This window comes from Buteo buteo, chromosome 8 (assembly GCF_964188355.1).
Source record: "Buteo buteo chromosome 8, bButBut1.hap1.1, whole genome shotgun sequence".
NCBI lineage: Eukaryota > Metazoa > Chordata > Aves > Accipitriformes > Accipitridae > Buteo > Buteo buteo.
Window position 1 is genome coordinate 29,380,251 of NC_134178.1, and position 26,883 is coordinate 29,407,133.

The 26,883-nt window shown below is 40.6% G+C and overlaps 1 protein-coding gene across 1 annotated transcript in view; it reads left to right on the forward strand.

Moving 5' to 3' along the window:
• The first annotated feature begins 1,114 nt into the window (after positions 1-1,114).
• The window catches only part of CADM2 (cell adhesion molecule 2), a 679,799-nt gene continuing 654,030 nt past the window's right edge, over positions 1,115-26,883 (forward strand). Inside the window, exon 1 of the mRNA XM_075033947.1 lies at positions 1,115-1,513. Coding sequence (XP_074890048.1) covers positions 1,453-1,513 — 61 coding nt within the window. The 5' untranslated portion in view covers positions 1,115-1,452. The remainder of the gene's footprint in view (positions 1,514-26,883) is intronic.

Genomic DNA, 26,883 nt, shown 5'->3' on the forward strand with positions numbered 1-26,883 from the left:
TGTACCGCCCGCCCGCGCTCCCCTCCCCTCCCCTCCCTCTCCCTCCCTGCCGCCCCGCCGCCGATCCGCCGCCGCGGCTGTCGGCTGTCCCGCCGCGCAGGGAGGCCGCCCAGCGCCCCGCCGAGCCGGGGCTCACCCGCCCCGCCCGCGCAGCCTTATCTAAGGGCGCTAACGGTCGCGCCGCAGCCGCAGCCCGGGGCGCGCGGCGACGGACACCTGCCCCTCCTCCCCGGGCGGGGCGCGAGCGGCCTCCCGGCGGGCGGCCGGCCTCCCCGCCGCCCCGCGCCGCCGGTGCGGCAGCCGGGAGCGCCGGCCCCGCCCCGCCGCCTGGCGCGCTCTGCCCCGGGGCGGCGCTTCCTCTCCTCAGGCGCCCGCTGCCGCTGCCGGCCAGCCCCGCGCCTCGCCGCGTGCGCCGCCGGCCGCTACTTCAGTACCGGGTCTGGACAGCGCCCCGCCGCCCGCCTCCCCCCCCCCCGTTCCCCGGTCGCTCGCCGCCCATTGGCTGGAGAGCCGCCGCGGAGCCGGCTCTCCTCGCGATTGGCCCGAGCCGGCTGCCACTCAGCGGCGCAGGAGGTAGGGTCTGGCACCTCGCTCGAGGCTGGGGACTTTGAGAAACGCCCGTTTGTTTTGTAACCTGGCGTCTCGCACCTCCCCTGCCACCGCCTCATTGGCGGTCCGGCCGAAGCCGGGGACTTTCTACTGGACAGCCGCCGACGCCAGTCACACGCCCACCTGAGGGGGCGGTGCGGGGGCCGAGGGGCGTGCCGTGCCGGTGGAGGAGTGGCCGAGGCGGTGGCAGGGGCGTGCCCACGGCACAGGGAGGGCCGGGGTGTGGCCCCGGGGGCGGGGAGAGGGGCGCGGCTCCCGGCAGAAAGGGGCGGGGCGGGCGGCGAGGGCGGGGCGAGGCCAGGGGAGCCTCGCAAGCCGAGATTGCCCTTGTGTCTCGAGCCGGGAAGCGGCTGGGAGCGGAGCGGAGCAGCCCAGCCTCCCCGCGCGCCGCGGCGCCAGCGCAGCCCCCCCCCCCCCCGCCCCCCCTTCCTCTCCCCCGCTGCCGCCGCCCGCCGACGGGACGGGACGGGATAGGAGAGGCGAGCAGACAGACAGACAGACGGACGGACGGACGGACACGCCGGCAGGGGCAAGGGGAGCCAGCGGGGGCACCCGGCACCGCTCCGCGCGGGGAACCTGAACCTGCCCAGCAGCGCCGGAGCCAGCGGAGAGAGCCGCTCCCCCCTCCTCGTCCTCCTCCTCCCTCCCCAATCCACCCCCGCGACCCTGGTCCTCCTCCTCCTCCTCCTCCGCATCCCACTGGATACAGCGAGGGAGACACTGCGGCGGAGGCGGCGGCGGCGGCGGCTCCTGCGGGGGGAAGGAAGCGCCCGGAGAGCGGAGCGGCGGGAGGCTGCGGATCTGCGTGCCTGGCGCCCACCCAGCCCGAGGGGAGCCCCCAGGATGCGGCTGAAGCCCGGCGCACTCCTGCGCTTCTACAGCCTCTGCAGGATCCTCGTACAAGGTACCGCCTCCTCCCCACCCCTGCCCCGCGCGCGGGGAGGGACCCCGGGGGGCACCGCCGCGGCCCGGGGTATCCCAGGCCCCCCTGCCCCCCGCCGCCCATCCCCCCCGCCGCCCCGCTCCTGACCCTCCCTCCCTCGCCCCTCTACCGGCTCCCCCTCCCCGCCGCCCTCTTCTCCCCGGGCGCCCCCAGCCTCCCGCTCCGGTAGCGCTATCCAGCGCTAAAGCGCCGCACGGTTGTTAACCCTTCCTGCCCTTCCCCCGTCAGCCTCTTCCCGCTCTCCGCGCCCCCCCTCACCCCACCCCCCCCCCGCCGCCGCCAGTCGCTCGCCAGCCCCTGCAGCCACCCCTTCAACTCCCCGCTCGCCCGCCGCAAACGTGCCCCCGAAAGTGCGAGTGGAGCCGCAGCAGCGGCGTGCGCGCTGCAACATCCCGGGGAACCGTGCGGGCTCCAGCCGTGCCTCCCCGGCGGGGAGACGGGGGAGTTGGCGGGGGGGGGGGTGTCCGTGCCTCGATCGCGCCGCCGCCGAGAATGCGTGTCTGTATGTGAGGTATAAAATACATGCGTAGGGTAATCGGATGAGCCGGGGGTTCGGAAGCGGATCCCTTCACCATCCTGCTCCAGGCGGCTCATCCTGCAGCTAGTTTCCAGACTGAATGCATTCCGCTCTCCCTCCTCCCTAACCGCCGCCGCCCCCCCTAATTAACGTTACCCGTCCAAGTCAAATGTAGCGGCCGCCGCGGAGGGAAGCCCGCGGCAGGCTGCTAGGGTGCCGGTGACCGCCGCGTCTGCCTGCGGGAGATCTTCCCTCAGACCTCTCCCGCTCTGGGGGAGGCGAGCCGGCGGCCGAGCCCACGGCGCTGCGCTGCCACCGAGAGTTTGCCCCCTCAGCGGCGGCGGGATGGCGGCGCAGCGTCCCCGTCCCCCGCCCCTGCCGCCCTGTGGGGCTGGGGCGGGGCGGGGGGAAGGTAACGGTCGGGCGCGGGGGTCGGGGAAGGCGGCAACGGGGGCGGCGGCCCCGGCCCGGCGGGTGTAAACGGGATCGGAGCCACCGCGCAGCAGCTCGCCGGCGGGCGCCCGCTCCTCAAGGCGGCTGCGGGGGGACGGCGGGGCGTCTCTCTCCCCGGCCCTCGCTCGGCGTGCGGGGTGTTTCAGTTTGGGAGGGAGAAGCGAAGAGGCGATTAAACTAAGTGACCTTGTAAGGTTGGGGGTTTTTTTCTTCTTTTTTTTTTTTTCTTTTTCCTCTCGCCTCCGTCGTGCCATTTCGCGTCAAGTTTAATGTATTTCGCGTTTCCCTCGGCTGCGTCATTTGTCGGGCGGTCTCCGGAGGGAGTAGCGGCTGGCAGCCCGTAGCGGGAGCAGAGGCAGCCGCCCGGGTGCCCGAAACACACGAGGCTCGTCCGTGTCCCCGTCCCCGTCCCCAACCCCCCCATCGGCCAGGAACCTCCGAGTGCCCCCGCTCCGCCTCCCGAGGAAGTTACCGGTCGCGGAGGCGAGAACGAAGGGAAGGGGGAGTGCGCTTGGCAACTGCAAAGGACAGTTTCATCGGGCAGGTTATTTGTATTCTTTACCAATGTTTATGAGTTGCCCGGTACGTCACTGCACAAGGAGCTGCTGTGTTGGTGCTATACAAGATTATTTATTGGGGCATGTGTGGCGGGCTGCACCTGGGGGTTGGCTCCTCTCTGCCTTTTACATTTCCCTGTGAATTGTCAATTCATTGCCCTGCAAAGGAGGGGGCGGGGGGGAAGCGTCTGGACTGACTTTCTGTCACCAATAAAATCGGGGCTGCTGCCGGAGGAGGAGGATTTGATCTTTCCTAAGATGCAATCAGCCGCATTGAGCGCATCGCAGTTTTGAGAGTAAACCGGTGATTAAAAACAGTGATGCCTTTCACAGCAGTTCAGGGAGTGTGCCAGGCAAAATGAAACTCTACGAGCTGCATCAGGTAAAAAACATGTTGTAAGAAAAGGGGCGTAATACACAGCTGACTGTGACTTTGTGGAAATAACTAGATTGGGCCTGTCCTTGCAGATGGGGAAAAGCGATGCTTAACATGTTACCCAGCTTGCCCTTCGTGTGTATGAAACATCTCCCTCTTTTCAGTTTCTCACACAATTATTTTTTTAGCTCCCGATTAAAAGTTAAGTCAAAAATACTTAAGCACTCTGTATACTGCACTTCAGCAGAGTGCTGTTTCAGGAGGCACTTTTGCTGGGCACTATTTAAACAAAAAAAAAAAGGCAGGGAGGAATATAAAGAACCTGTAACCCTCAGACAGCAGTGAGAGGAAATAATTACTACTATCCTTCTCTCCTAAGATAAAGGAGAATGGAGAAGAAGATGAGTAAATATGTTCTGGGAGAAGACTGTCCTGAATAGTGACTGTATCTAACAGAATATCAAATTCTTTTGGTCCACCTTATAGTGCTACTTCATAAATCTTGTTTTCTCAGTTTCTGCCATTTATTTTGGTACAGCTAGCAGACACAGTTACCATATTAGACACATTTCTTGTTGGCAGCTTTATACCTGCATTTAAAAGTAGTTTTTCCCTGTTGGCTTACTTTGCTTCCCTGAACTGTGTTATGAAGTGGCTCAATGGATTTGTTAGATTCCTCCGATTTTCTGTTTGTGGGCCATGGGATATGCAGGTTTTTCATCAGCTTTGTACGTGAATAAGATCTTTGTTCTGAGGATTCGAAGCACTTCTGGATTGTAACTATGGATTGTTCCTGTTAGTGGAAACTGAAGCTAATTAAATTCTAAAGACAAGGTGACAAAGAATCAAGCTGATGTGTGTCCTGTATGGAAGTGTGCCTTTCTGGCATGATCTGTGGAGAGACTTGCTTAAGGAATCTGTGCTGAGTGCTGATGAAGCGTCAGCTGAGGAAAGAAGACATAGAATAATGCTTCTCAGCTTGCGTGTGGAATAGCATTAACAGCAAGCAGTCCCTTCAGAAAGGGGGCAAACAAGAAGTAAAAGAGTCCAGTGTCAACTGCTTGCTGTGAAAGGGGAGTGATGGAAGTGGAAGAGGGAGTAATAATGTGTTGAGCTGAGAAGCGGTTTGTCAGCTGAGTTTGGGTATGATATTAGTCTGCTCTGCCCTCTCTAGCGTTAGCTGTGAAAATAATAGGATCTCTGGCTGCTGTTGTTCTTAAGTTGTGCACTGTAATGATTCTGGAATACTTAAACAGTGTCCTAAGGGGTTAAACTGTTACGTGTGTTTATAGTCAGCCTTACATTTTTGTTTCATTCTGATTGTTTTTTCTGCTTGTGAATTTAGCCTGCCTTAGACAAAATTTAACAGTTGGAGGACAGCATATATTTAGAATAACTCAAGTATGTCATCTGAGCTGTTTTTATGCAACCTGACAAGTAAGTTCTTTACAATAAAGAGTTATCATGTGAGAAACTAATATTAAAAATAGTTTTGTTGGATTCATAATACACAGATACAGGTTAAGATTATCCTGGAATTGTAGCTGCTGTAGCCCCCTGCTGTGTGATAATGCAAATGGCATCTAATGCCTTAACATGCTTTGCTTCTGAGAAGACACTGGATAGTGCTGTATGTGGTAGCAAGTGATCTAGTTTCAGTAGTCTGTCAACACCAGGCAAATCTTCTCAACATGGTTTCTTCCGAGTCTTCCAATGCTTGCAACCTGTCTACTAATGACAATAATGTAGGGACATTTTAATTTGTCTGAAACTGTGATCACTGATGCAACAAATCAGTGAAGACAGATAATTGCTTACGGGTGAGACTCTTTTCTTCATAAGCCCAGATCTATTACAAGCAGAGTTAAAAAAAAAAGGCAAATATGCAAATGGGTACTACTCAGATCATCTAAGCTGATTTAAGATGAAGTTGTCGTACATTACTTAATATCTTGTGTATCTAGATTCTATTTTGAATTTTCAGTAGGATTTCTGTTAGCAAAATCTTGGCAACCTAAAGCTCTATGCATAGGGATTGTCTTGACACCTAAGTGTCGTTACACTAATACAGTGTACAAAAGTCAAAAGCATGTTGTTGTAATTCTGTAAGTTCTGTAGCGTACAGACAATTACAGAATAGAAGACAGTAGTTTTGATACAATCTTTATTTGGAATATTTTACCCACAAGCTGAAACTTGAAACATAAAATGTATCACTCTACTGGATGGTGGCTGTTTTTATATGACTTCAGTCAATCTAACCAAGGCTTGGTAGGCTTATTAGCTGCTTAGTTCTCAGGTTAGTTCATATTTTATGAATTCTTTTGCTTGATTTCTTCATGTATTTTTATTGATAGTCATCATATAGCAGTTCACGTTCAGTTTTGGAACATGAAGTAACTAAACAATCCAAATTCCCATTGATGACCTCACACAACTTCCCTGCGGAATACATGAATAGGGATCACTTACTCTGATAATATTTGTCACTCTTACACTCAAAATATTTGAGTTTCTATCATCAACAGTAAGCAGTTTTGTGGTCTCTCACTGAAGAAGTAACTCCACAGAAATGTTGATCAAGAGAAGCACCTCTGCTGAAACAAATACATTTTTCTTGTTTACTTTCTTGTTAGTTGTCTTTTAATTTTTTTTCTTTTAATTTCAGAAGTGTAAGACAGTGAATCTCCCTCTGCTTTTAAATTTACTTAATTGTTGGTTGCAATTCCATTATAATGTACTATAAATGTCTTTAAGCCATAGTTTTTTGTTATAGAAGACTTAGTCCTCATAATTAGCTTTCCCGTCACTGTGGCCTGATCCTACTATTGACAAAATGTGTTGAATGTGATTACCCTTACTCTTTCCACCAAAGACTTAATCTTTTAATATTGCTATGCAAAGTCAAGATTGGATTTTGAGTTGGTGGTTTGTTTTTTTTTAATGTATGTGTCACAAATGGTGATTAAGTAACTGATAACAACTGCATGTATGGTAAAGAGATGTACATGGACATCAAGTAGCTCCCAAGAGAATAACAGTGCAACCAGAGTGTGGTTGACTGTTAGAACAATGATTCCCTCTTCATCTAATATTTGAAAAGTAGAAGTAGAAGATGCTGTCATTGTCCTCTTAATGCCTTCTTCAAGAGAAAGAAGGGATACTTTAATTTTGTTTTAAAACATGAATCTAATGGCAGGCTTATTCTGTTAGACACTCCTAAAACAATGGAGGGGTCTTCTCTAGGGAGAATGCCACTGACATGCTTTTTAAAATACACATTCCAAAACAAATGTAGAATGGTAAAACTATTAGACATAGTTAAGTTTGTGTCTCCTGGGATTGCATCAATATTAAGTATGATCTTAATGAGCATATCCCTTCTTCCCAAGGAGTTTCTGAGGTGTGTCTGAAAGGAAGAAAGGCAAATATCAAATTCCTGTGGCAAGGGGTAACTTGTAAAATCATGATTTCTCTCAGGAATGTGCCCTTGAACAATTTACCTTTCTACACAGTGAAAAAATTTTGAAAAGAATTGAGTATTTTCAAAAATGAATATATGTGTCTTTGCAAGGTTTCTTAATGTTGTGGGGTTTTGTTTGGGTTTTTTTGGTTTTGTTTTGTTTTGTTTCATTTTTTCTATGAACCTATTTCAGGACCTTTTCCCTTCATTTTAGAAATGAAAATCAAAGACTAAGTCCAAATGATTGCAATTTCTCTTATGTTAATGCACAATAAGTTCAGGATGGGTGCTTTAAATGTCAATACGTAGGACACTATCATAATAGCATTTTAAGGGGGGAGAAGAAGGAGCAGAGAACATATACTTCAATGACAAAACAGAGTGCTAACACTGAAGGCTATGTATTGCATCTTCCAGTGCTCTCTTTTAATACTACTGTTTTGTGTGTAGGATTTTCTAACATAGAGAACTTGGAACAGGAAAAAAAGGATTTAGTGAAGAATGTAGGTAGTTATTTTTCTTGTGGATGGACTGGAAGACTCCCTGTTTCTTCCTTTAACGATGTCTGCCTACCTATTGTCCTATCTCCTTTCCCTAACATCTGTAAATGTGGAAGATAAGATTACACTTGTATCCTTTGCCATCCTTTTATTTGCAAAACTGAGATATTGGGATCTATGTAAGCCTTATTGAGGAGCGTTTTTGCTGTCTGATAAGTTTGGGATTTTTGAGGGAAAGACCATTTCTTCCTAACCATGAGCTGAGCTGTATTTACTGCTTTCTAGTTTAATCAAATGGCTCTTGGAGAGTGTGAATGCTTTTATAGCTTTCACATTTTAAGTAGCAGCAAATCACTTTAAATACAGCTTTACATTACTATAAATGCATAAATTTAACTTTTTTCTATTTTGTAGTACTCAGTTTAGGATTCCACTTTTTTCTTACACAGCTGTTAAAGATTATTAACTGTCCAAAGGCAGCTGCTCTTCAGTTTCAGAAAAATAATTAGTGTATAGTCTGTGTTTCTCAATTTGAATCCCTAAAGCTCTTCCAGAGCTGAATGTTTCTTCGTGTAAGTTTTTTTCACATAGAGCTACGTTACTGAACTCCTCTCCAGCTTATTCTTTGTTTTGTGAATGGAGTTGGCAAGGTTTATGTTATTTGTAAAACAGTGCATATCGTCATATATGCAGTATAGTGGTTGTCTGCATAGCTTTGATATTCCCTCTATCATCATCTTTCTGTAAACAGTGTTGTTGACTACCTGTCTTTTTCTTTGTTGTATGAGAAGGATAGTGCGAGAGAGACTGTTTTCTTACGTTAGAGGTGAAAATATTCTGGTTATATTTTAAACTTCTTATATACCACAATATTAATTAAACAATGATTCTAATCATGGTAATTCAATTGCCAAATCTTAGCTAAAGTAACCTGAGTATGCTATTACATGCAAGAATAATTTGTGACCACATATGAAAATACAGTTACACCTTTCTGGGTATTATCAATACATAATGCCTTGCGTTATTGCCATTTCTTCTGGCAGAAGCTGAATAGGACAGCACAGCTGTACTGACCCACCTAAGTCTTAAAACTCTGGCTTTTCAAAATTCATCACTGGAAACTCCACAACTGCGGCTGACTGACAGCTCTGAAGAGAATAAGGCCAAATTACTTCACAGCAGCAGTTGTAGTAGGCACTTTGGTATTTTCCATTTGTTCCGATATTTATCCCAAACTGACCTACATCTGCTGGATTAACAGTGTAACTTGACCTGCTTTTATTCCTGCTATGCTGTAAGGTAGGAAGGCTGTTCTGGTTAATCCCTAACGAGGTGGGAAGCTATACTAGTTGAAGTAGAAGCAATCAAATTTCTTTTAATTAAAAGATTGTACAAAACATGTTTGTGATCAGTTGACCCTGGCTGGATGCCAGGTGCCCACCAAAGCCACGCTATCACTCCCCCGCCTCAGCTGGACAGGGGAGAGAAAATATAACAAAAGGCTCATGGGTCAAGATAAGGACAGGGAGAGATCACTCAACCAATTACTGTCATGGGCAAACCAGACTCGACTTGGGCAATTAATTTAGCTTATTACCAATCAAATCAGAATAGGTAATGAGAAATAAAAACAAATCTTAAAACACTTCCCCCCCACCTCTCCCTTCTTCCTGGGCTTAACTTTACTCATGATTTTTTCTACCTCCCTCCAGGGGAATGGGGGTTGCAAGTCAGTTCATCACACCTGGTCTCTGCTGCTCCTTCCTCTTCAGGGGCAGGACTCCTCACACTCTTCCTCTGCTCCAGCGTGGGGTCCCTCCCATGGGAGACAGTCCTTCACGGACTTCTCCAATGTGAGTCCTTCCCATGGGCTGCAGTTCTTCATGAACTGCTCCAGCATGGGTCCAGGGTGCAGTCCTTCAGGAGCACACTGCTCCAGCGTGGGTCCCCTGTGGGGCCACAAGTCCTGCCAGAAAATCTGCTCCAGTGTGGGCTCCTCTCTCCACGGGGCCACAGGTTCTGCCAGCAGCCTGCTCCAGCATGGGCTTCCCATGGGGTCACAGCCTCCTTCGGGTAGCCACCTGCTCCAGTGTGGGGTCCTCCACAGGCTGCAGGTGGAGATCTGCTGCATTGTGGACCTCCCTGGGCTGCAGGGGGGGACAACCTGCCTCACCATGGTATTCACCATGGGCTGCAGGGGAATCTCTGCTCCGGTACTGGGAGCATCTCCTCCCCCTCCTTCTGCACTGACCTTGGTGTCTGCAGGGTTGTTCCTCTCACATATTCTCACTTTTCTTTTTGCTGCTGCTGTTCTCCACAGGTTTTTTTTTTTTCCCTTAAATATGTTATCCCAGAGGCATTATCACCACCATTGCTGATAGGCTTGGCCTTGGCCAGCAGTGGGTCCGACTTGGAGCCGGCTGGCATTGGCTCTGTCGGACATGGGGGAAGCTTCTAGCAGCTTCTCGCAGAAGTCACCCCTCTAGCCCCCCACTACCAAAACCTTGCCACACAAACCCAATACAGTGTTCTAGTGTCAAGTTCATTTTCAATTTATCCCTCTCAAAGGCTTTTTTTCTTCTTACCTGAGTGTTAACATGTTTATTATATGTGAAGTTTAAATCTTGACATGCTAGTTGGTGCTTCATTGTGATACGTTGATGGATGTAAATGGAAGAACAGTGAAGAAGTCTCCATTGGTTTGTGCAGTTTATACAGGAAAAGTAAAACTTCGTTTTATATCTGAAAACACTTGTTCACACTCTACTGAACTGAAAGAGATTTTTTATATGTTCAAGTATAAAAAAATGTCAAACTGCAGCTGTTTGCAAATTGTAAAATGAATGTAGTGACTCGAGATATTACTCATTAAACTCATTTCTAATCAAGGATTAACAGAGTATCTCAAATCTGTGACAGGTCATAACATGGTATAATGTACTGGAATATACTGTAGTATTTCCTTTACATGAATTCTTTTGTTAACAAATCTAAAATAATAGTAGTGAAAATGAGAGAACTTCTTTTCTGAATGTTTGGAGGAAACTTTAAACTAACATTGCAGTTTTTCATGAGCTTAAGTGATGTGTGAAATACTGTGTTCATTAGAGTAAGCATGGCATTGTGGTTTCCTCTTAACTTTACCAGTTTTTAACTTTTCAATTGCACTTCCAGATTTCTAATAAAGTTATTGTTGTCTTTTGTTGTTATTGTTGTGTTTTTGTTGGCTTTTATAGTGTGGCCTTGTAATGCTATGAAAAATAGGTGAGATTTGGACTAATATAGCAGAAGCTATAAGTACCATCTTGCTTAATGATCATTTTGGTTAATGAAAAATGATATCTGTACAGTCAAAAGGGAGTCACTTCAATTTTAAAGCCAATTGTAGCAAAATTAGCAACACCTAACATGGAGGAGCTTTTCGGAACTTAAATATCAAGTCTGACAATTACTAGGACATTACATATTAAAAGAGATCGTGTCTCATCTTTTGGTATAAAAACAAATTAGCAGTAAATTAGCAGTGAATTAGCTCTATAGGCTATGCTTTCTTTAAAGGTTGGAGTCCTGAATCAAACATGTTACAGTCTTAGGATATATCTCGACTGCTGCTTGTGTTCAAATATGTATCATCTTGATTATGTTTACATGAGTAGTGTATAATTAAGTTACATATGGGCTAGCACCTTGACTATTTGCCCAGCTTCTTCAGAACATTCTCCTTACTTTATTCGGATTTTTTTTTGTCAAGTATTTAGCACATCTCTCCTCACTAAATGTAAAGTTTGTGAGTTACAAACTGCTGGTTAATGCTTCTTTTTGGTATGTAAAATGCAAAACGTATGCCATTCTTAGAGTCAGTAAGTCTCATTCCTTAAAGAATGGTCTAGAGCTCACATAATTTCAGTATTTTCCCCATAAAATAAGGTTGAGTTTTAGAATTGGATCAGGCTGAAATTAAAAATGTTTTCTGCTTCCTAAGTTGTCTTTGTTTTGCAAATTATAAATCATTATTGCTTTGCTGTATTCTGAGTAGTGAATTTTGGACGTAGTGGGGAAGGCATGTAAGCAGTAGAAATCTATGGGCCATTTTGTTTTTTATTTATGGTAGAAAGAAGCCTCAATGGTTTATAGAGTTATCTATGGAATATTCACATATGTTTAACACAAATTAATGTAATTTCAAAATAGCTTGGAATATAGGATTGTTTTAAGTGGCTAGGCTTTTATATATTTTGTTTAAGAAATACTTGGCAGTGGGGGAGACGTCTTTTAAAGTAATGTGATTGCAGAACTTCCCAAACTGTCTTTGGATTTTGAGAAAAAGAATGATATCAGATTTTGTACACACTTGCTTTTGTCTGTTAGAAAAGCAAGGAAAAATTCTGTTCTACAAAACCACATTTTTTTTCCAAATCTGATGCAAAATGGAGTTAACAGGAAATCTGGATAAAGAAGGCAGTCGAACATGTTCTGTAAGGGGTATTCTCAATTTACTGTGACATCTGTATTGCAGGATTTGGAAGTGCAGATGCATTTAATGTTCATTAGATTAGGCCTACTGCAAACTGAAATACACTGTAAATCCCAACAGGAAAACAGAATCCAGTAGTCTGTATCATTTAAAGTGAACAAATGAAAATTTGCTGTTTAATGAATTGTTAATATCACAGGTTTTTTTCTTTTAATGGGTCATTAAAAACTCTTGTCATTTGAACTTCTTCCAGAAAGGAAATATCTTCAGAAAAAAATTTTAAAATAGGTGACTACCTGGTCACAGATAAATGCGGAGTAATCTCCCTGTAGGCCTTGTCTGCCTAGAATACCTGTCAAGAAAGCCAAACTTTGTTTCTTCTGCTTGCTGCTGCAAGACTTGAAGTGGGGAAACAGCAATAGCCCTACTCTGTATCCATGAAGGGATTTCCCTTCTTAAGATTGTGAGGATAAAGGCCTCAAATTTGGATCCTATGTAATCTGTTTACATTAATGTGTCAACTCTGCAACAAGTGAGCTATGCCATGCTGACACCTAAGTGGCCCTCATGGATGATATGTAGGTAGGTAGTTAGATGGGGGACAAGGAATGGGGTAACTTATTTTCTCTAGGAATAAAACATGCCTTCTGGAGTTACCACAAAAGCCTTTGCTGTGAAAGCCTGAGACATATATGAAGATCAGGCTGGAGCAAAACACTGTATGACTTCAGGATTGCAGGATACAGCATACCTTTTCATCTTTCTCCTGCTATGGCTCTCGACCGCTTCCTTTCCCCAGGAGATAAAATGCAACAAGTGAAGGTTTTAGGGCAAGTGCATTCTGTGAAAGCTCTGAGAGTACATCCTTCTGTCTACCTTGGAGGAGAAAATACCTGTGAGGGATGTGATAGGAGGCTTAAATTTTTTTTATTTTTAAATTTTTTTTTAATTATTACTGTTTTCTTTTCTTCCCCCTACTTCTCTGCCTTCCTCAAATGTGGCCTAACAGAAGTGAGGAGGAGAGCCAGTGGGAATCAATCCCTGGCACTGGGACACCTGGCCAGGAGCACCAGTTACAGAAGCTTTTTAGTGAGGTAGTCATAAGGCTCTAGTCTTTCATCCGTTCAAAGCCTGATTTTTTTGGATCAGTACAACATGGAAGACTTCTTGCAGGCATTGGTAGGAAGGCTCAGATTTGAGAGCTGAAAATACTTTAAAAGCTACCATATGAAAAACAGGAATTCAGATGAACTTCAGCAGATTGATGCAAATGTGCTACATGAGATCATTTCAATGTAGCTGCATTTAATTTTCCTTGTTTTAAGTTAGATAAATCAATTATTTGATTTGGACATTTTGTTCAAACGCAGCTAAAACACTTTGTAGGTGCAGTTAACTCCCATTTTCTCTATAATGTTACAAGACACGCTGTTGCAATGTAAAATGCAGTACTATGCAGAACAGTCACAGTATCAATGTCACTTGTGCTTTATTTCAATTAAGAACCTTACAGAAAATATCTAGTGCAATGTATATAAGAAATCAGAGTTGACTGATGCATATCAATATCAAAACAGAAGATGTCTTCCGAAATAAACTTCCCCTGCTATTATGTCATGTTGATGTGAGTGAGATCTTAGAAAATCTAGGGGGTCTAGAAAAATAGACTAACTACTCTGCATGTGTATCTATGTGCTTATCAAGTTGAAACATAGGCAGCTATGTGAGTAAAACTTGGTCAACATGTCTGCATGGTAGGAATAGGTAGCTTCTTAGGTGCTGCTGTTGTGTCATGGTAAACATTGGGATCGTTCAAGCACACATCTCATTCTTTAGAATGGAAATTCTTGATAGGAAAACTCTCAGTCTGGCTATCAACTAAAATATCTACCCCTTTTCTGAAAGGTTTCTAGTGTTTGCAGAGCATGAAAGTATATATGAAACAACTTGCATGAGCTATAATTAGTTTTTTAAACATGTTAGCCTCTTGTGGTGTCTGTATCATGAATATATCTTTTGCATCTGGAACACATACATACTATAAGGTGTCAGACTACTCTGCAGGGGAATCAGTACAAATACAGAGTTCTGGTTAAATTAGAGAAGTGGTCCCACAAGTAATATTAGGAATGGATGAGCAATCAGTGCGGTATCTGTGTTGTTTCAGAACAATATTTGTGTTATTGCAAGTCTCTAGCATTCTTGCATATGCAAGTTGTTTTTTTTTTCCACAGAATGCACTTGTAAAGTATCTACATCAGATGCTTTAATAACTGCTGACAAACTTGTTAGTATTGTTTCCTATGAAAATGTGACAGATTTCATTGCAGAATACACATGCCTATGTGAATACAGATTACAAAAATAAATCAATGGATGATAATATTTGAAAACTTTTAAATAGAGAACTAGGTGGTGCTGTTCTTTCATCTTTGTAGTTTAGCTGAATTCTTAAGTATAAACTGAGAACACCAGGCTACTATTTTTCAAGAATGAATTTATCTCTCTTAAATGTTTGAAGAAGTTATTGTTTCTGACTTCACTGAGAATGCTAATTTGGGAGCTAATAACTGCACAATACAACACTTTCTATTTTATGTAGAAGAACTTTTGCATCCAACAAATGGTTTAGTTTTATTCAGCATGGTGATATACTCCCTTTTGTTTTCAGTTGGAATGACTTCAGACTGAATTCTAGTAATTTTACTCTTTACTTGGCTGTATATTCAGGAATATTTGGTCAGATAAGTTTAGCATGATTAGATGGGTAAACCTTTGAATCCTTTTCCATTGATGGTTTCTTAAACATTTTGAGACTAATTTGCTAACAGCACAATGAGATCATCAATAATAGCTGGAAGAAATTTGTTGTAACTGTGTGGTAGCAGTATATAAACCACAATTAATTAAGCAAGAAAACCAATTTATTAAATTTTATTCCACTTACAAAAAAATAAAGTTGTAATCACTGTCTTGTCTCAATGCTGTAATAGGAAATAGTGAAGCTAGACTATAATGAACTGCCTGGATCTAGATAGATTTGTTATATCACTGTTCAATGTTGCAGCAGAATAATAAATGTCTAATTAGAATCCAGCTTCAGTATGTAGCACTCGGGTAGAGAATGCCTCTCATTGACCACTGCTTAAACAAGAATGTTGAAAGAACAGACGGAAGGTAAAGAAATAAGGGGAAAATGTACTTCTGTGCTGGAAAAGTGATGAGAATGTGCTCTAGCTAGGTCAAACTTACAAATGTGTTTGCTCTAAGTAGGTAATTACTCATTCAAAAAATAAGCTGTAGCTGTTAATAGTCACAAATGGGGAGTGCAAAACCACTTTTTCTTACAGTTTCTGTCCCCTATTCCTTCTAAAGTGCTGCAGTACAGAGAGTAATCTGAAGCAGAAAGTTTGGTTTGTAGTTTTTGATTCTTCATGAGTAAGCATAAAATGCTTTTACTTGATTCAGGTTAGAGATTTTGTAAAATATACAAATAATACCCATAATATAGCAAATTAATATCTACCAGGGTTAAAAGCAATAGTTCTTTTTATGTTGAATTTTTGCAAGATTTTAGTGTCTGAACTGTAGTTATTGTCATTCCAGTGTTTGAAAAGTACCAAAAGGTGTTTTGATTTATTTTTGGAAACTGGAGAGAAACCCAAACCAACTGTAATTCACAAAGAAATAATTTTAAAAATCCCTTTCATTCCTGACAATCAAGTATTCTTGGCACTGAAGCAGAAGCGACATTTGAGTAGTATATTGTGTGTGTTAATAGACTTTGTACTATGTTTTTGGTGTGTACCATTAAAAACTATTAATAGAAACTCACTGCCATAGGTAATTCAGTGCTTAGCATTTGCTTATTCCAGAATTGTATATCAGAGATAGTGGCTCAATTTGCATGGGTTAGCAGACTATTTACTTTTAAAAGGGTTGTGTTAATAGATTATGCGTTGCTAACTGTAATTGGGTACAAGTGTGCAGAAGATGTCTGAATGCGTATTATAAATTGAAAATTATTAAACTGGCTAGCTTAAGTTCCTGTTGTCTCCCACAACCTGCAGCTTGGCTTGTGGATTAGCACATACTCATGAATATTTGAGGTACTGCATTTTTGCAGTATTTTCCTCTTTTTCAGGGAAGTGCTGGACCCCTGAATCAAGTCCTCCTATATGCAAGTGTCCTAAAGAAGCATTTGACTGGAAAGAGAGAATTTATTTCAAGTAGTTACCTCTTTTCAACTCTTCTGATTTAAAAAAAATAAAATCAACAATTTGTACACTGTATTCTAGATGGATCTGGGCTGTCAATTAGTGAAGGACCACTTCTAAGTCTTACTGCACCAGCCCACTCCTTTCTAAACAGCTTAGTATGAACATGGGCAGGAGTGAGGTGTTAGAGTCAGAGCTACTGGCGTTTTACTGAAAGATTTTTCTAAGTTACAGATGCTATTTAAGAATCTAATTTAAGCCAGTTGCACTGAAAATGTCTTGCGATTTCTAAAACATTCCAAAATAATTTTTAGAAAAAGGATGTTAGGTGATCCTCAGATCTGAGGAAGAGAGAGGGTTATTATTATTTCAAAACAAAGCAAAAAAGAAATAAAGCTGAATTTTTATCATCTGTTCTGTGTAGATTCTGGGAAACACAGTGATTCCAAAAGCATCAGTAAAGCTGAGATTTGCTTTCTGAGTATACTAAAATAACGCTAGGTTATTTTTTGTTTTTTGTTCCCCCTGCCCCAAGTATTACCAGTGTGGGGAGAGATCTGAATTAGGTACTGAGTTTTAAGTAACTTTTCTATTTGAAATTACTGAGATTAGTGATTAGCACTGTAGGTTTTTTCCCTTAGCTTACATTGCAATGAATAATTTATACATGAAGTACAAGGTAACACCGTATGTAAGGTTAGTTTTCTAGTCCAAGAAGATACCACAATGTAAAGAAAACATAAAATATTTAACATTTTTGTTTGTGAGAAAATTATTTTTTATTCAACATTCTTTGATTTCCAAGGTATCTTATGCTTTGTCTTCCATTTTGAGCTTTTATTCCCCTTTTAATCTGCTCTTTCATATCTTCTTCCTGCATTGTCTAGGTTTTTAGGGTTTTTTTGTTCTTATGTCAGTGTGCTGACATAAGACTATATTTTCAATGTATTAATTCAGCTGAAGAAGAGGAAGTCTGAGTAAACATGAAATTATCATCTGTCTCAGGCCAAAACATGAGGAACCCACTCTCATCTGAAATTTCAGCCTGGGGTTTTCTTATCTCAGACATAAGATAAAGTTTTGTCAGCTTCTTTTTTTTTTTTTTTTTTTTTTGTTGTTATTTTGGCTTGTTTGGATTTGAGTAAGTATAGTGGAGATAACACTAAACATTAATGTCTAATTTAGTAAAGAAGACAACCAAGAACAACTTAATTTCCATTGTACCTATGGAAGGGATACAGGTTGTGAGAAGGGTACAATAGAGATTTACCTTCTTAATGATGTCTCTGCTTTTGCTGTGGCTGCACCACTTTAAGTTCTTAGATACTTTCTTTTCATATTTGCAAAAACTTTCACTTTGTTTTCATAGGTTTTTAGTTGCCACAGTTACAGTAACTATTTACTCTAAAATATTGTTAAAGCAAACCTCCATAGTATAACTTCAGCATAGAGTATGATTTTGGTTTGATTCTTCAGTATAATTTTAGAAAACTCATACTTCAGAGTTCGGATTAAAACTAAATGGATGCATACAGAGAATTTAAACTTGTTATTAAACTCAAGAAGGAAAAAAAAACCCCTGAAATCTTTCTTCCAAATACGTGATTTGAAGGAAATACTTCATAGTTAAGCTGAGTACTTTTTCCCCTTTTCCCTGATAATGGGGTCTCAGAACCTTTGGGTTTCACTTTTTTAACCATGGTTCATCAATTCTAATTAAATTGAGCTCTAGGGCCATACAGGCTTATGATAATGATACAGATTTTTTTTTTTTTGAGAGTTGTTTCATAGTGTTTGTCATGATTAATTCCTCTTGAAAACCTCTGTCTGTGTATAACATTGTGAACAGGGGAATTAAATGAGAATTATATGATAGACACAGAATTGTGTTTGTTTACATCTGTCTATATCAAAACTGAAAATAAATGATCAAGAAGATAGGGCAAGTATTGCATGTTATTTGATGAACCTAATTCAGTTATTTAATTGACTGTATGTAAATATTCCCAATATCCAGGAAACAAGTTGTTTGAGTTTTTTGCCAGCCAGCCCCCACACTCTCTCCACCCCTGAAGAATTTTAAGTGTGTATGAAACTTTGCTGGCAACATTTAAAAAATAAATAAAATTCTAAGTCCAAGTCTTCTGCCACGAAACCAGTTATCTAAACTGAATCAAAGATGATTGTCTCTTTTCATCTGTGGGGGACTGTATTATTTGCAATTCCATTTATTTTCATTGTGCAACACCTAAGCATTGGTATCAATGCTCAGATAAAATAAAGATTTTGTTACTGCAACAGCGTTACTTGTGTGTTGTCTATAATTTTTTGCAATTGCAGTTTGAATTGTAGGTATAGTCCATGTGCGTGCTGTATACCTGTTTCTGAAAATTCAAAGATGCAGTCACAGTATGTGAAAAGTCATTCAGTCACACAGGAGTGTTGGCATTTTTTTCAACTTGCCAAGTGTGTAAACTGTATATCTTAAGTTATTGCTGTATAGAAACCTCATACATATACCATACACTTCTATGCTTATTTGTCAGCACCTGCATCCCAGAATGGATGTGTTAAATAAGTACTACTATTTTGCTGTTTGCACTTGTGCGTGCTTTTAAATTTTCTGATGACCCCAGCAAATCAAAACCTCTTCCCCCACCCCCCCAAAAAATGTCTGTTGAGATTGTGCAAGTATTAAAATATTTCCAGTAAAGCGATATAATATATAAAGCTTTTGGCCACCTTAAATGTTGGCTAAATGGTGGCTATTGGTCCTTTAAATGTTTTGTTTTATTGCTGGGTCTGCTGGCAAGCATCTTTTAACTTTTTCATTTTTGGGGCTTTCTCATTGCAAAATACCATGAGACAAAGTATGAAGTAAAGCAAAGTTTGTTACTCTCTACTAACTCTTGTGTTGAGCCTGTCTTATTCTATATTTACAATATATCTTCTGAGTAGTTCAAGTTCATCAGCTTATAGCGTATCTAGGTTATGAGGCTGAAAGTAGAGATCTCCAAACAAGTCTGGGAACTAGAAACATCATGGGGCTTTGGCTTAGCTAATTAGCCTTGTGTAATTCATCTTCAATACGGTCTTTTTTCTTACTCTTGCAGTTACAAACACACCCATTTAACTTTTTGTTAGTACATGTGCCTTTCTTCTTGGTGAAATTTTATTGGTATCAAATCATGCTGTCACTGTATTAAACCAGATCTAGACATTAGTCTTGTTTTCTGTTTCTAATATTTGTCATAATATAAAGTAATGTAGCAGAATGCTAAAAATGCATGTTGAAATTCAGTTTTGAGTGATATGTAGGCCAGCTTACAAAAGTGCAGTACCCATTGTGGTCAATAGAAATTCATATGTAGAAGTTTGAAGAGAGTCAGATTGTTTTTCTGTTCTCCAAGTAAAAATATATGGTCTGTAGTCTGCTTTTATTTAATATGCATGTTTTAACAAACTTTATATTTTTCATAATTTGATGTGCACTGCATTCAAAGTTATTAAATTAAGTGTCTGTGCACAAGTTACCTTCTCACAAGAAAGAGTGGGCAAAACTAAAGGGAACTTAGGTGCAACAACTGAAGTGGTCTGGAAGTGAAAAATTAAAACTTCTCCTAAAAATGTTTGGTTTTGCTCTCTGTAAATAAGTCTTTTCAAAAATATGTACTTTTTGGTTTTAAGTGTTGATGTTAATACAGCTGAATTATGGAAGACCTGTTACCAGCTAGTTGAATAGACTCAGAGTTACGTTGTTCCAGGTCATCATGGGTCATCTGGTTAATGCTGGATGTGAAAGGTTGTACTACATTCCACCCTTTGTCCTACTTTCATGAAACAGATGTTCTTCACTGAAGAGACATAATTAATTTCTGTGAAATGGGTGGATGTCTGCTTGCCATTCTTTAAATGCAACCATTTTAGTTAATTTCTGTTAAATTCTGCAGGAGTTCATATGTTAAAAGTTATGTTAAAGTTGGGAATTCTGAGACTCTAGGATAAGCTGAAGAAATGGAAACGGAAGTTTCTAATATAAATATTTTCACTACTTTTAAGTTTTTCACTTGTTTTGCAAGCATTTGAGATTATTAACCCTAAAAAAGGTAGTTTGAAATGGTAACAAACATAACTGTTAGTGCAACCTCCTCTTTTCACACAAACCTAAAATTTACAATGCCAGCAGGTCACTTGGAATGCCTCTAGTTTTACACTGAATTTGGTTTAATAATTGTTTTCTTTCTTTCTTTGAGATTTCTTTGTTAAGTAGTAATTCTCCTGTAAAAGATTAGGCTATTTACTAGCAAGGTTAAAAGGTAATACATTTAATAGAATATGATAGTATGAATTTTATTATGTATTTGAAGTACATCCCTGAAGTTTTCAGTAGCAGATGTATTGTTTTTATTACCGGTTTCCTTAGACTAGAATGAGGAGAACTGCCAAACCAGACCTTCTGAATGCACCTTGCTAATACTGAAGTTTAAAGACTAATCCTGCTAATCTATAGATCTGAGTGTGCACAGATGCGTAGAGTAAGCATCTAGGGAGGAGGATAAGATTTGCAAGGCTAGAAGACACCGGTGTAGTCATGTGGAAGAGGCTTCGGATTGAATCCAGACTTGGATCCTTTTCATTCTCCTAGACAGTACTGGTCTCAGCAGCTAGCAACAAACTAATTAGTTGAGCTCGGCATGAGCATCCCATTTGAACACCACTTCTCTCATCCTTGTGAGATAAGGGCTTTTTTCCTCTTTAAAATGAAAGTATGAATGCCCTCTTCTAATGTTGACTTAGGATGATTTGACCCTCAAAGCTATGAGATCAGATTCTTCTTAAACAGGATTCAAAGAATTAGGGAAGTACTAGGACTTTCTAAGAAACGACAAATATTCTTTCTGAACATCTGTTCAGAAATCTTCTTTATTGCTGATAGTTAACTGGAACAATCTAGGAGTAAGCAAACTACAGTAATACAAAAAAGGAGTAGAAAAACAGTTTGATACAGAATGACAGAATACCTGGAGGCAGGATTCATGAGAGTAATGCTGCTATTCATTCTCTAACAAATTTCCCGTGAACTTGTTTCGTGCTTCCCTTTTTCAGAAGCTTGAACTTAGGACCAAGTTTCCTCAGCTAATATCATGTTATCTGTAATATCTATGTAGTTTTTCTCAAATTTTCCTAACTTCTGCATGGAAAAAAAAGGTTTTAAGAATTTGATGCAATGAGAAAAAGGATCATAAAACCAGTTTTGCTTAGTCTCTTACAAGCAAAAACCTTGCATTATTCTCTTGTCTCCCTCTTTAACCACTCTCCACCATGAACAATAAAAGCCTCTAAGGAGCATGCCTCAAGTTTGGACTTTCTTCCTCAGTGTTTTGCTAAAAATATAAACAAATAAAACCAGGGAGTTTTCATAGCTGCAGCTTCTTTACTTGAAAAATGAGCAGAAACGTATGCTGGATTAGTTACCTGAAATCCATGTGTGTGTGTAAGAGCAACTGAAATGGGAGCTGGCTTAAATTCATAATGACATCCTAGAAGCAGTTGGAAGATCTTTTTTTATGGGAGAAAAAAATCTTTTTGTTCATATTTTCTATTTTCATGTATGCTGGAAATTTGGCAATGGAGTTTCACATGCAGCCTTAGTTATAAGTGTGGCTTTCAGAAGACCTTTTTTTGCTTTATGGCAAACTTACCAAAGTCTTTACGATGTTGCCTTTTTAGTCAGGAAATGGTATATTTGGAGAGGTAGTACTTAATGTGAAGCTAAGCTGCTGGCTGTGCTTGCACAGCTTAGAACTTGAGGAGCTTGGAATACAGCATAAGTTTTATTCATTGCCAGTTCTTGAACCTTCCTAACAAGGCTCAACTACACAAAACATATTTGTGGTTTTGACGGGTACTTTCTGTCAGCTAAAGAGAGACTTGGGAGAAATACTGAGGTAGCAGGCAGACAAACAAGAAGGCATGACAGCTGAATAAGCAGATCTGTCCCTCCTCTGATCACTGCAAACAGTGGCAAATAATTGAAAATTCTAGGAGGACAGTTAGCCAAAAAAAGGAGGCAGGGAAAAAAAACGTAGTAGTAGAGCTGGGCAATGTTTCATAGCTTCAGTATGGCTGAGTAGCATTTTTGTTTATGCCAACACAATTAATGTCCTAAAATTCAAAATCTTCAGGAAATTATCTAGGCAGAGGGAGGCACAACTTTATTGACTTTGGAAATAAAGTTTGAGCATGGAGAAAGCCCAAGTGAAGTACTGCAAAAGAGGAGTATTGGACCCATAGCATATACATTGGTACTGCAAATGTAAATATCTTTTTGGCACGTGCTGTTGTTTCTTGGCCGGATCATAGACAAAGGCCTAAAACAGATGAGCATTGCCTTGATGCTCAGCTTGATCCCATTCCTTGGTAGCTGCATTCACATGGTAACATAAGGTATTATGGTGACTTAAGAAATAGGAAAATGCAGAGAGTTCTGAAATGGTGGGTGGAAAGGAGAGAAGTAGTGTACATTAATATGACAGAAGGGAGATAAACGGAACATGTGATTTGAAGCACGAAGGGGGAGCTGCCTGCTGTAAGGTATAGGAAAATAACATAAGCAGTTTCAGAGGGAAAAGAAATGCAGAGATCCCTGCTATGTGTAGCTAGTTTGGCCTCAATATACAGTCACTCAAAAATATTTTTGAAGTTCTTCATTAGAATTAAGAAATTACATGTTTTGCACAAGCTTCTGCTCAGTACATTTTCTGTAATAAAAGAATAAAATATTCTTTAGGGTGAAACATTGAATAACAATGTGTGGTTATCAACTGCTTATTTTTTAAAAAATTGTGCAAGTTTACGTTATCTTATTTCCTCACTTTTTTTCCTATATGGGACCTCTTTAATAATCGTGATTTACTTGTTTCTGTGTTTGGTTCTTCCTGCATCTGATTTCAGAAGAACAATTTGAGTGACTTCGTCAATTCAGTTCTTATATAGTGACAAGTATCTTGTACTGCTATTCCAAATGCTGTGTGCTTGACTAGCCTCAATCCAGAGGGTGACTATCCCCTTATGAACAGACACTATACTAATAGTTTTCTGAATATGTATCAGCACTAATCTGCTATTCTAAGCTGCCACATAATATAGTACTTTTTATGAACTAAGAATTCATTTATAAATAAGATCAGGATTTTTTGTTACTAATCCTTCCTTATTTTTAATGTCCACTGCTGCTGGATTACTACATTTGTCATTTTCATGCAGTGTCACATTTGGAGCTCACACTTATGATTTGTAATGTTTTTTTTTTTGCTTTGCTTCCAAGTCTTAAGCTGTCAGTTTAAACTAGAAAACTCTCTATAGCATGCAAAAGGAATGAATAGCTACAATTTCTAGTTTCAGACTGTTTAGTGCTCCAGTGCTTTAAGTCATGAAGTGTTTTCTAGATGTTAAATTGTGCTTTCTCCCTATACTGACAGTTCTTCCTAAGTTTATCTTCAGTATATTTAATTAGCACATTCTTACCTATGGTAAGTGTTGCTCATGAGAATGTTAAATGAAGTTTGTCAGAAGATCAATCTGAGGCTCTCCAGAAATAAGCAGAAGCTAGTATAATTTACTTTCCATATGATATGTGCAATATTTGCTGTCTTGGGACAATCTGAGAATATTTCACTCCTATCTTGTATTTATGGTAAAACAAGATAGTGATTTTTTTCTTTTAAATGTATCCAATATGGCAATTACCACACTTAAAATATGCTACAGCTTCTGATGCAGAATTTGAAATTTGCTTTACTTTTTAATCATAATTCCATTTGCATTGCATAAAAAAATTAGAGATGGAAATATTTTTCCTTCTTTAATCTTCCTTATATATTCTTTGCAAGACTTTACTTGTTGATAGTTCTTTTTGTCCTCCTTGTAAGCATGAATTTACTCTTGCCTTGTTTTGTTTTTATGTTTACATTTTTTTGTAAGTGTCTTTGTTTTCAACAGGATTAGGTAAAAATTGATCAGAGTAGTTTCTTGATATAGCTATCTATTCAGTAAAGTCAGAAACTTCTCCAGTAGATTTTTGGGTTTCTTCATTTTAAGATGCTCTTTCCAGACAAACTCATGTGAAAGTGTTGGAAATAAGTATCTTCCACATGTAAGTGGGCTTGATGCGGATGCTTGAATTCTACATTTTGTCCTTCTGAAATAAAAATGCTTTATTCCAAGCTTGGTTTTGTTTATCCTCTAGCTTAATCTAAAATGCTTTCTAGTTATTCAGTCCAACTTTATATTCTGCACTCTGATTTAGCTACTTAACAAAACATAGTGTAAGGTAATATAATGTCTAGTTGATACTTTGTGGCAAAAAGTCACAAATCCCATCTCAGTCAGACTTCTTTATTCCCAATACTGGTACTATACGTTGAATGTATATCTGGAAGGTTAAAAACTTGAGAAATTAATTAACTTCTAGTAGAAGTTCTGCCTACAGACCACCACCACCAAGTTATCAATAGAGATTGAACTTAAAAAAGGAAGATCTCCTACAGGACTTCCAAAATTCTTCCATGGGTTACAATCACAGAAGAGAGAACACAGATGGCATTTTATTTTTACTGTTCAAATGCTTATAAACATTTACTTCTGCCTTTGATGAACATTTTAAAATATGGCTTTTTCAGACTTGCAGGAATTTTTATGGCTTTAGAATAGCATGTAAAGTTACTTGACAGTAGTATGAAGAAATTATTGCTTAATACAATGCTAATATTTTTACTAAACTAAAGCTGTTTTTCACCTGGGAACAGTATATTGGCATTACATTCATTTAACAAGACTTCACTGATTATTAGTCCATATAGTCTTGAAATGGATTTTTGACCATCTATAGTTGTTTATCTAAACAAATGTAAGTTCTAAATTTATAAACGCTTCTCATGACAGAAATTGCATTAATGCATGTGCGTCTATGCATGTGTGTGTATCTAATTTAAAAAAAATAGTTTAGGAACGTCTGGTGTATTGAATTATGCTTGATTACTTTTTTTTTTTTAGCAAGAAAGAAAATATGTCTTGGCATCTTTTTACTCATGGCGGTTTCATTTAATGTGACTGAGGCTGAAGTTTTTTGACTAACACTTTTTCCCCTAAAAGGTTTACAACTGTAAAGTTTAATGTTCATTAAGAATAACTTTTAGAAAGCAGGTAGTGGATTTAGATAACTCTAAGTTATTTACATTTCTTCTGTAGCATATAGATAGATTGTATAAGTAAATGTACGGGCATTAAGTGTGCTAATACTCTGTGTGCATATATATGTAAACTCTCCTAGAATATTTTATGAGCATGTTATTGAGCATTTAATCTAATAGGCATTCAGGAACAATCTTCAGTTTCTCCTTTGCTTAGTCAAACTTCTGAAGTGCTCGCTTTGCAGAGCATATTGGAGCAAATCTTTTGAAGAGTTTCATCAGAAACTACAGAGTGCTTAAGGCAAGTTAGACAGCAGAATGACTGCCTTATGAAATCTACTCATTATATGGCATTCAGACAGATTTGTATTTATCTACAAGTCAATTTAGAATTATGTACTTTCAGTAAGCACCAAGACAATAGAGAAAATTTATTTCCATCATAGTTACTGAAGGAAGAAAAAAACACTAGGATGAGGTAACTGATCCATTTCCACCAGACCATTTTCAGAGTCACTTTAATGTTGGAACAGACTAGAAAGTAATAACTAAAAAAAGTTCAAAATTGTGGTTACTTGCTGTGTTTACCACAAAGGACATCTGTTAAAATCTTACTAAATCAGGCACACATTTAAGAAGTTATTTAACTTGTTTAAATTCTTAGATTGGAATGAAAAATTAAAAGACTGAATCATTGTTTATTTTAACAGTGTCAGCTGCCAGAAAGATCACTATCCTCCTACGTTGTTTCTAAACATTTTTGCTTGGGAAAATGACCAAATTTTTTATCATTTCTGACTTTGCCAGGATGCATTTGTTCTGCAACTTAAAGCTGTTAGATACGCTCTAAATACTCTGAAAATTACAGATCAGTTGGATGGCAGTGTTAGTCAGCATCTTCAGCTGCTGTGTCTTCCAGTAGGCTTTTTAAGGGTGATAGGTAGAGCGTGCAGTGTTGCTCAGCTTTTGCATTTGGCCGTGTGCCTCAGTGGGGGTTTTCATTGTGGCATCCTTTGTGTGCCTGGCAGCTCCAAGGAACATGGAGTGGCTCCTGAGGCAGTGGGTAGCTCCATGTCTGAGTACCTTTGGTTCTGCCCATGGGGATGGGGCTGCAGCAGGAGGTAGGGAGGAGGTGGCACAACCACCTTCGGGGAGTGGTGAAGGTTAGCCGAGGAGCTGTAGGGAAGAGGGACTGATGAGGAAACACTCTGGTGCCTGCAGGAGAGGAAAACAGAAGCTGTGAGGAAGAGGATATGACAGCAAGACTGGATCAGAGCAATAGGGAAGAGAGGCTGCAGCAGTGTGTGGTGAGGAGACAAGGGTCTGTGGAATATTGACAAGGGGGAGGAGAAAGCGATGGCCATGCGCTTCTTTAGAGAAGGCAGAACAAGCCAGTCAGATGATGTGCTTAAAACTACTTGCCCTATTTCATTTGTGTATTTTTATAGTGTTATAATCATCAACATTAAAACGGTTCAAGCAAGAACACATACAAATAAAATGATCTATTCTTTGTCCGTTTTAGTGATGTAGCAACATAACCAGGTGACATTGGTACTGCTGAAAGTTTAATCCATGCG